The sequence below is a fragment of the Centroberyx gerrardi genome, chromosome 16, assembly GCF_048128805.1.
Source record: "Centroberyx gerrardi isolate f3 chromosome 16, fCenGer3.hap1.cur.20231027, whole genome shotgun sequence".
In the NCBI taxonomy this organism is placed as follows: Eukaryota; Metazoa; Chordata; class Actinopteri; order Beryciformes; family Berycidae; genus Centroberyx; species Centroberyx gerrardi.
Window position 1 is genome coordinate 25223804 of NC_136012.1, and position 9903 is coordinate 25233706.

The 9903-nt window shown below is 43.6% G+C and overlaps 1 protein-coding gene across 1 annotated transcript in view; it reads left to right on the forward strand.

Moving 5' to 3' along the window:
* Positions 1–9903, forward strand: part of fat4 (FAT atypical cadherin 4) — a 103780-nt gene that overhangs the window by 80415 nt on the left and 13462 nt on the right. Inside the window, exons 10-12 of the mRNA XM_071920234.2 lie at positions 685–5034; positions 6685–6789; positions 7238–7545. Of these exons, the coding sequence (XP_071776335.2) occupies positions 685–5034; positions 6685–6789; positions 7238–7545 (4763 nt within the window). The remainder of the gene's footprint in view (positions 1–684; positions 5035–6684; positions 6790–7237; positions 7546–9903) is intronic.

The window sequence follows — 9903 nt, forward strand, 5'->3', positions numbered from 1 at the left end:
ACTTTTACAGCTCTTTGAGATAATAAAAATGCTTCAGCTGGACGGCTTCATGGCACTGCTGCCAAGGCAGATACCATGTATTTAATGGATTGACATCAAGCAGCCTCTTAAACTGGATCTTTCTCTCCCGGTCTTCCCTGTCGCTGACTAATATATGATCCACTTTGATTAAATAGTTAAAAAGCATAGAAAAATTTAAGTCAAGTTAATTTTGTTGTCAACACCAATTTCAGTACAGATGAAAAATGCTGAAGAATGTTCTGGTTCACACATCTTTTTACAGAATGATCTTTGAACATATAATGTAACATATAATATAATATAACATAATATAACATATTATGCATAAGAAAATCAATGGAATTGTTCATCAAAGAAAGAAATGTTGACGTATAGAAGTGTAAAGCATTTGTTAAGGGGAGTAAATAAGGGTGAGGTTTAAGGTAAAGTTATCTTTTTTATTTTTTTTATTTTTCTATTTTTTCCCTTTCATTATTAATAAGGGCCATAGATCACACATGTACAGTATATGTGAGATGTGTATAGAGGTGTGTATGTGTACATAAGTTTATGTACATGTTTATGTGCTGTTACTGGAAGTCAACAAAACAAAACAAAAACAAATGATCACACACATTTTTTTAAAACGTGTTCATACTGATTTATTCTCATTCATGTCTTCAGGCTCCCTGGTCTTTGCTGTTACCGTGACTGACGAGGACTCGGGATCCAACGCCCAGCTGCACTACTCCCTGATGGGACGCAACTCTGAGAAGTTCAAGATCGACCCCGTCAGAGGTGCCATTACTGCCAACGAGAAGCTGACGGGGAGCTCAGAGGTTACCCTCACCGTTCGAGTGAAAGACGGCGGCGCCAATCCCAAAACGGATACAACCACCGTGACTGTCCGCTTTGTTACCGGAGGAGATTTCCCTGTTATCAAACTGAAGGAGCACACATTCACGTTCCCTGAGAGTCAGCCCACGAACACTATTGTTACCACGGTGACCGGGTCTTCTACGAGGGGCGGGCCGCTGTCATACTACATCGCCAGCGGCAACCTGGATAATGCCTTTCATATTGACCAGCTGACAGGCGAGCTGTCTATCAAACATCCCCTGGATTATGAACACATTCAGAAGTATGTGCTCTGGATTGAGGCCAGAGACCAGGGTTTCCCACCTTATTCTTCTTATGAGAAAGTGGAAATAACCGTGCTGGATGTGAACGACAATCACCCAGTGTTTGATAAGGAGCCGTTCCACGCCGAAATACTGGAGAACCTGTCTCCACAGCGGGTGTTGATGGTTTCTGCTGTCGATCAGGACAGCGGGCCTAATGGACAGCTGGAATACGCCATCATTGACGGCAACAAGGAGAATAGTTTCAGCGTGAATCGGGCCACTGGTGAAATCCGAACCACCAGGCCGCTGGACCGGGAGAAGGTGGCTCAGTACACCTTGAAAGTCAAAGCCACTGACCGGGGTTCTTCACCCAAAAGCACAGCAGTCAAAGTCCTGATCAACGTACTGGATGTGAATGACAATGCCCCCAGGTTTTCCAAGATCTTCAGTGCAACAGTGCCCGAGAACGCCCCCGTGGGTTACACTGTCACCAGGGTCACCACCACAGATGAGGACGCTGGTTCTAATGCCATTAGCCGATATTCAATCACAGATACTAGCCTTCCATTCAATATCAATCCAAACACAGGAGACATAACCATCAGTAGGCCTCTCAATAGAGAAGACACCGATCATTACATTGCCAAAGTGTCCGCCCATGATTCTGGCTGGACAGTAAGCACAGACGTCACAATATTCATAACGGATATTAACGATAACGCCCCCAGATTTAGTCGGCCATCTTATTATCTGGACTACCCTGAGCTCACAGAGGTGGGCTCCCTGGTCACTCAGGTGTCTGCCGCAGATCCAGACAAGGGCTTCAATGGCAAAATATTCTATTTCATTCGGTCCCAGTCAGAGTATTTCAGAATCAACTCAAGTTCTGGAGAGATATTTGTAAAGCAGCAGTTAAAATATCAGAACTCAACAGCTGCTAGTAGTATAAACATCAATCGCCACAGCTTCATTGTCACAGCCTCAGACCGGGGAATCAAGCCACTGATGAGTGAGACAACCGTAATTGTAAACACTGTAGACAGTAATGATAATCCCCCCATGTTTGATTCACCTAGCTACTTCACTCCTGTCACTAAAAGTGTCAAGGTTGGCACCAAACTAATTAGGGTGGTAGCCCTTGACAAAAAAGACTTTGGCCTGAACTCTGAGGTTGAGTACCTAATATCAGGTGGAAACAGCTCTAGCAAATTCAAACTGGATAAACAGAGTGGATGGGTTACTGTTGCCTCCTCTCTAACGTCCGATATGAATAAAATTTTCCTCATTGACATCACAGCTAGGGACAAAGGGAATCCTCCTTTGTCAGCGAGAACCTCAGTGCGAGTGGCAGTGACAGAAGAAAACCACCACACACCCGAGTTCTCCCAAAGCCAAATCACAGCTACTGTACCTGAAAGCCTCGCGGTGGGAACAGCAATAAGGACCCTGTCTGCAAGAGACAAGGATAAAGAAATGAATGGCCTTATCACGTACAATATTACTTCAGGCAACGACATGGGTCTGTTTGTAGTAAATAGCAAAACTGGAGTATTATCCTTAGCTCATCCTCTGGACTTTGAAGAGAAGCAGCAACATGAGCTTAGAGTTTCAGCCATTGATGGTGGTTGGATTGCAAAAACCAGCTATGTCACCATCACAATTCACGTGACTGATGTTAATGACAACCCCCCTGTGTTTGATCCTGATGAATATTTCCCCATCGTACAGGAGAACGTTCCCAGTGGCACCACTGTGGTCAAAATGAACGCCACAGACCGTGATTCGGGAGCTAACGCAGTCATGGCCTACGTGATACAGTCATCAGACAGCGACCTCTTTGTTATTGACCCAAACACGGGCATCATCACCACCCAGGGGTTCTTAGATTACGAGGCTAAGCAGGTTTACCATTTAACAGTAAAGGCCTTCAATGTCCCAGACGAGGAGCGCTGCAGCTTCGCCAATGTCAACATTCAGCTGAAAGGAGCCAATGAATACGTACCCCGCTTTGTCTCCAAACAGTACTACTTTGAAATCTCTGAAGCTGCTCCAAAAGGCACAGTGGTCGGGGAGGTGTTCGCCAGCGATCGGGACCAAGGGGATGATGGAGTGGTTTACTACCTCATTTTCGGGAAGAGTAGAAAGAAGGGCTTTGGCATCAACAGGAAAACGGGCCAGATTTATGTTACAGGTACTCTTGACCGTGAGAAAGAGGAAAAAATCTCACTGAAGGTGTTAGCCAAGAACGCAGGAAGCATCCGAGGGGCAGATATCGATGAGGTGTTTGTGAACATCACAATCCTTGATGCCAACGATCCTCCTGTTTTCACCCAAGAACTGTATGACGTGCAGATTAGTGAGGGTCTCTCACCCGGTGGTCTGGTTACCTTTGTGAGTGCCGAAGACTCAGACTCTGTCCCAAGCTGGAGCAGATTCTCTTACTCCATTTCTCCTGAGTTTGATAAAAATGTTTTCACTATCAACTCTCAAACTGGCCAAGTGTCTGTGGCAGCAGAGCTAGACAGAGAGACAACTCCTGTGTATAATCTAACAGTTCTAGCTGTGGACACTGGCTCACCCTCTGCTACCGGAAGTGCCACCTTGATTGTGAATCTGGAAGACATCAATGATAACGGTCCAACTTTGACAAATGTCAATGCTGAGGTAATGGAGAACCAGAGAGCTGGGATCGCAGTTACAACACTAACAGCCTCTGACCCAGATCTACCACCCAACCAAGGGCCTTTCTCATATAGCCTCCTCAATTCTGGCTCTGCCAACAGCTACTTCAGCCTCAGTCCAGCTGGAGCGCTAACCACCAGTCGAGAGATCGACAGAGAACAGATTAGTGACTTCTACCTCTCTATTGTGATCAAGGACTCTGGCGTGCCTCAGATGTCCTCAACAGGAACAATTCACATCAAAATTAATGATCAGAATGACAACCCGTCTGAGCCGAGGTCTATGGAGATCTATGTCCACTATTTTGGGAATATGTTTCCTGGAGGTTCTTTGGGGGTTGTCAAACCCCAAGACCCTGACATTCAGGACAGGTTCCACTGCTCCCTGATTCCTCCGTCCTCCGGTCTGTTCAGTATCCCAACTGGCACGTGCAACCTCAATTCTAAGTCTCGCTCAACAGATGGAACCTTTGAATTAACCATCCGCAGCAGCGATGGTGTCCATGGTTCAGTCAGCAATACGGCCCGAGTCTTCTTCATGGGGTACACCAATGCCACAGTGGACAACAGCATACTTATCCGACTCCACTCCCAGGGAGTCAAGAGCTTCCTTACCAACCACTACCTCAGTTTCTTACGCATTGCCAACTCTCAGCTAGCAGGACTAGGCACAGGGGTGCTGCTCTACGGAGTGTTCGAGCTCAACAACCAGACTTTCCTGATGGCAGCTGTGAAGCGGGGACACGGACAGTACGTCAACCCCAGCGGCGTGGCCACATTCTTCCAGAGTATCAAAGACATTCTACACAGACAGAGCGGCGTGCAAATAGATGCGGTGGACCATGATCCTTGCACACGTAACCCGTGCCAGAATGGAGGCAGCTGCAAAAGGCGTCTCAGTGTCGGGCCTGATATGAAGACTGAAGAAAGTGTCCCTGTGATCCTTGTTTCCAACCACCCCCTGCAGCCCTACGCCTGCAGCTGCAGACCAGGATACACAGGAGCCCTGTGTGAGACAGACATTGATGAGTGCCAGCCTTCTCCCTGCCACAATGGCGGCACCTGCCACAATCTGGTGGGGGGTTTCTCCTGCACCTGTCCTGAAGGTTTCACCGGGATGGCCTGCGAGAGGGATATCAACGAATGCCTTTCCAACCCCTGCAAGAACGGGGCACTCTGCCAGAACTACCCCGGCGGCTTCAACTGCCTCTGCAAATCCGGCTTTGCAGGTACTGTATACCCGCGTAGGAGTCATTTACATTTTATGAGCACACAACCACAGATTGAAAACATGCACCCACACACACACACACACACACACACACACACACACACACAATCGTACTCACACACACATGAATCCAGCATTTTTGTCCAAGGAAAATATTTGCTTCTAAATGATTCCAAGAGGTGTTGTAGCCATAGCATACAAGCATGGCTGCCAAAAACAGTTTGGTTTTCAGATTACTAGTTGGGGGGTATCAGCTGTGATGCATATCAGCCTGCCATGTTTGCTTTAATAAAAAGGATGATGCGAAGCTGACCCTAGTCAGGACTTTAGTGTGGACTCCACACAGTTCACTGGTATCACATTTCATTGTGTGCCTCTATGTCTTCTGCATGCAGCTTTGGCCACACACAGAAACAGTTGTAATCTGACTGTATATCAGTGTTCTCTTATTTGGCTGTGTATTGAGTTCTATGATAAATGCGCAGTTTTATAAACGATCAAATCAGACCTCTCTGTTTGGAAATGTAATGAATGCACAGTGATATTACCCTCAATAAAGGGGAGTGGATTTTTAAGTGGTATTACTAAAAACATTTATTTGAACTCTGGGAAGCCGCTGACTGCAGCATCTGAAAGACATTTCCAAATGGGGTCGTAGCAGGCGATTTGCCTCAAGTCAAGTCATTACTGTCCCTTTTTATTATGACAATAAAAAATGGCCACAAACCTTTGGGTTTCATCAAGATAAACGACCCTCCTGAAGAACTGCACCTATTGACTTACAGTAGTTTTCATGCCCCCACAGTGAACTCTCAACTTCCTGTTTTCCCCGCCTGGTTTTGGCAACGGAATTTATCTCCATTAAGCAACTTGTCTCAGGATTTAGAGCCTAAAATACATTTACAGCAGTTCATTGTCAGTCTTTTTTGCATTTTACCTTGCCTGAATCTATTACTGTCTTGTCTTAGTCTGTTATTGTGGTCAGTGTCACATTCCTTATCATTATTTTTCCATTGTCACTGGCAATACACATAATCAAACACCATTGATCATCATTGACCATTGGTCACTGATTGTTAAACCTCACAAAGCATTTACAAGTTCACCTATGCATGTGAGAATGACAGAAATTCACATGCACTACAAAAAATATCCATGCCCAAAAGTCATTTAATCTTTCATTGAGGTTGGAAATCGCACTCGTCTTAGTGAAAAAATCTGCCAATGGAGTGAGATCATTTCTGTTTTTTTCCAATGAAAATGAACAAGTTTCAAGATATTTTTTTGGATCAAATGACATCATCTTGGAACAAGTGAAGTGATCTTCCTTATTACAAGTGATCTAGACTTATTAGTGTCACTTGTTTCAAAAAAAATATGTGAAACAGGTGAAAAGTTTTCATTGTCTGCATTGGTATATTTTTTCACTTGTTTAAAAAAAAGATCTTAAGACTCAGTACTAGGTTAAATGATTTGTCGAGGTCCAGATTTTTTTGCAGTGCATTTTTCGAGTGTGAGGTGATGAAAGGCCTTCATGACTTGGTCTGTGGGGAAATTTCCCATAGACCATGAACTGTGTTCCCCTCGGGGTTTTCCTGTGTTGTCTGCCACCCCATCCATTTTAATTTCTGTTGTTTTGTGAACCCAGGCAAAACGTGTGATTCCATCATCAATCACTGTGAGTGTAACCCTTGTTTTAATGGCGGGTCCTGTCAGAATCGGGTGGATGGATATTACTGTCATTGTCCATTTGGTAAGTAATAGTCGGATGGAAACTTCTGGGCTATTAGTGAGCCCTGGTAAATTGAAAAGCAAGATGAGAGGTGCATTCTCCTTAAAGAAAAGAAAGAATTATTCCATGATTTCTTAAACAAAACAATGTTACCATCATTTCATTTTGTGTCCCCATTTTTCATGATTTTATATTGCTGCTGTCATGGAAAAAACAACAATTTTGGTGATTTTTATGTTTTTATCGAAAAGTTTTACATGGTGCAAGGTTTTTAAAGTCATATAAAGATGACTTTTTGATGATGCAAGGTTATGATCCAACAGCAGCAATATGTGCTTTGTGACTGCTGTATAAATTTGATATTGCCCAGCAGAGATGCTCTTATCCGTAGATATTTTTATCACAGCAGCAGGTGAATCATTCATTGGCTTCCTATCTGATTCTTCTTTTTCTCTCCTTTCCTCCTCAGGGGTTTTCGGCAAACACTGTGAACTAAACAGCTACGGCTTTGAAGAGCTGTCCTACATGGAGTTTCCGTCTCTGGATCCCAACAATAACTACATCTATATCAAGTTCGCTACTCTGAAGAGCAACGCGCTGCTTATGTACAACCACGATAACCAGACCGGAGACAAGGCGGAGTTCCTGGCTCTGGAGATCTTCGAGGGACGGATGCGCTTCTCCTTTAACTTGGGAAGTGGAACTTATAAACTGATGACCATGATAAAAGTTTCAGATGGGCATTTCCACACTGTCATTGCCAGGAGAGCTGGAATGGTAAGAATTACTATTTTTATAATAGAAATAGGCTCATTTGCAAAATGGTTTATTTGTTTTTCTTTGTTAATGCTTGGAAAAATATTTCATAGAAGAGCTTAATGGTTCTTATGTGTCAGTGGTTGCAAAAACATTGAGGAAACTATGAGAACCGCCACATGTAGACCTGCATAGTGGACTTTACTTTCAATAGCAGTTATGTCCTGGGCTTTTATAGCTGAAAGCTGCATCCAAATTTGGCTTCATATTCTTTTTTGCACCATCAGATGATAATTAAACTCTCCCAAACCACGGGTAGCTCTGCTTATGGTTTTCATGGTTTGTAATTATATTTTATTGCTCGTTGTGATTTACTATACAGGGGTCCAAAATGGCCCTGAAGGTTGAAATTCTGTCTCTTGTGCTCTGAATGAGAGGCTTCTCCCTGCCAGCACTGCAGTGGCAAGGAAAGAGGGAAAAAAATCCGACCAGGCCCTGTCAAACCTTCTATAATGTAACTCTCCTGCTGGACTTCAAATCTGTCATTTCCCACCGTGCACTGGGAGTTTCATAGGAAGCTGGTAAAATCGTTAAATTGTCAGTTTTGAGATAGTGCAGAGTGACGGGATGGAAAGGAATACAGCACACGTTGAGAACTGCGATTCTGTCTGTGTATGCCCTGTGAATATTATGCGGAGGTGGGAGAATGGCCATGTTAGGGCTCTTGACCGTGCCGAAGAATGAGAGAAAAACGTGTGTGTGTCGTGCCTGAAGTGCCAACTCCCTGAGGCGGTGTAAAGTGAACCTGATCACCGTGTTTGGAAAAGGTGATGCGGGTCGTTTCGGCGGTCAGGCTGAGGTCTGCGCTCAGTTCCTGCACTCGGATTTTGAGCCAATGTCGAAAGCAGACAGAAACCACCGACTCGGTAATGCGCTGCTTCATCCTGAGGGCTTCAAGTAATCAGAGGGAACAAAATGTTCACAGATACTGTTACAGTCATAATTATCATCATCATCATCATCATAATTACTTGAATCATCAAGTACAATAAATGTAAAGGAATTTGTCTTGGCGGAGTAAGAGTGTTTACAACATAGAGAGTTGCACAGTACATACACACATAACACACAAGGACCTCACATTAGGATCAGACCGATATATTGATTTGCCGATATGTCAGGCCGATATTGGTGGATATTAAATTAAAAATCAGATAACAGCCAGTCATTGTTGTCCACCTACAGTTCACTTGATTACATATTTGTTGTGTAATTGATGAATACTACACCGGTTGTTTATGGGAAGCTATTAACCTGAATTGATTCTAACGTGATATTTTGATAAGATTACACACACAAGTATGCATGAATATGTTATTATTGTCCTGGATTTGAATGGAGAGTTTAAGTAATACTGTTTCAGAGGCTTTTCCACCTTGCCAAGAATAAAATTCTAGGGGGAAACACTGAATACTTGACATTTTTTTAATTTCATTTCTTGGCATGAAAATGGTCAAATTTAACAATGATGAATATCGGCATAAAATATCAGCTATCATCAGCTTCAATCCAAAAATATCAGTATCGGCATTCAAAAACCCATATCAGTCGAACCCTACCTCACATACGGTGCAAAGGGATGGTACAAATACATATGGATGATATAATTGTCACTTTACACAGTGTATGTACTGCTTGGTCATAATCAACAATTTCACCAAACTCACCAAACTTGCCCCCTCATACAAAGAATCAACCTAACATGAGCATTAGGATTAGCATTAGATTTAATGCCACATCAGAATCTCATTCATAATCTTGGACGCCACAAAGTTCCATCTGCGTTTTGGGATAGAAGTAATGTAGGGCAAAAGAGTCAAGAGCTATCGCATTTCTGTTGTGAAGGTTATTGGAATTTGCCTAGCTGTTTCCGCCTGCACAGATTAGCATCATCTGTTAGCATAGTTAGTGTAAATAAGTTTTGAAAATCAGAATGAACCACAATAGCTTCCATCAGCGAGGGCTTGGACTTTTTGTTTGAAAGATTAGGCCTCGCCCTAGCTCATTAGCACCACCAGCTAATCATCAAGCCCTTGATTAGCTGAACGACTTGTCCTAGGAACAAGGGCAAAACAAATGTGTACCAGCAGCGGGTTGCACAGCGTCTGCACCACAACAGACAGCAACGCGAGGGTCTTTCCACTATATTAGTCATGGGGAGAACAATGATCTCCAGTGGCGTTTTCCTCACTTTTCCTCACGACTGTTTACGCCAGTCCTTCAACGTTCGCCAGACAAAAACACGCTTCTCGTCACATTCGGTATTGATTTCCAATGGGGTTTCTTGAGAAGAGTATAAAGCAGTATTGTGAGACACTT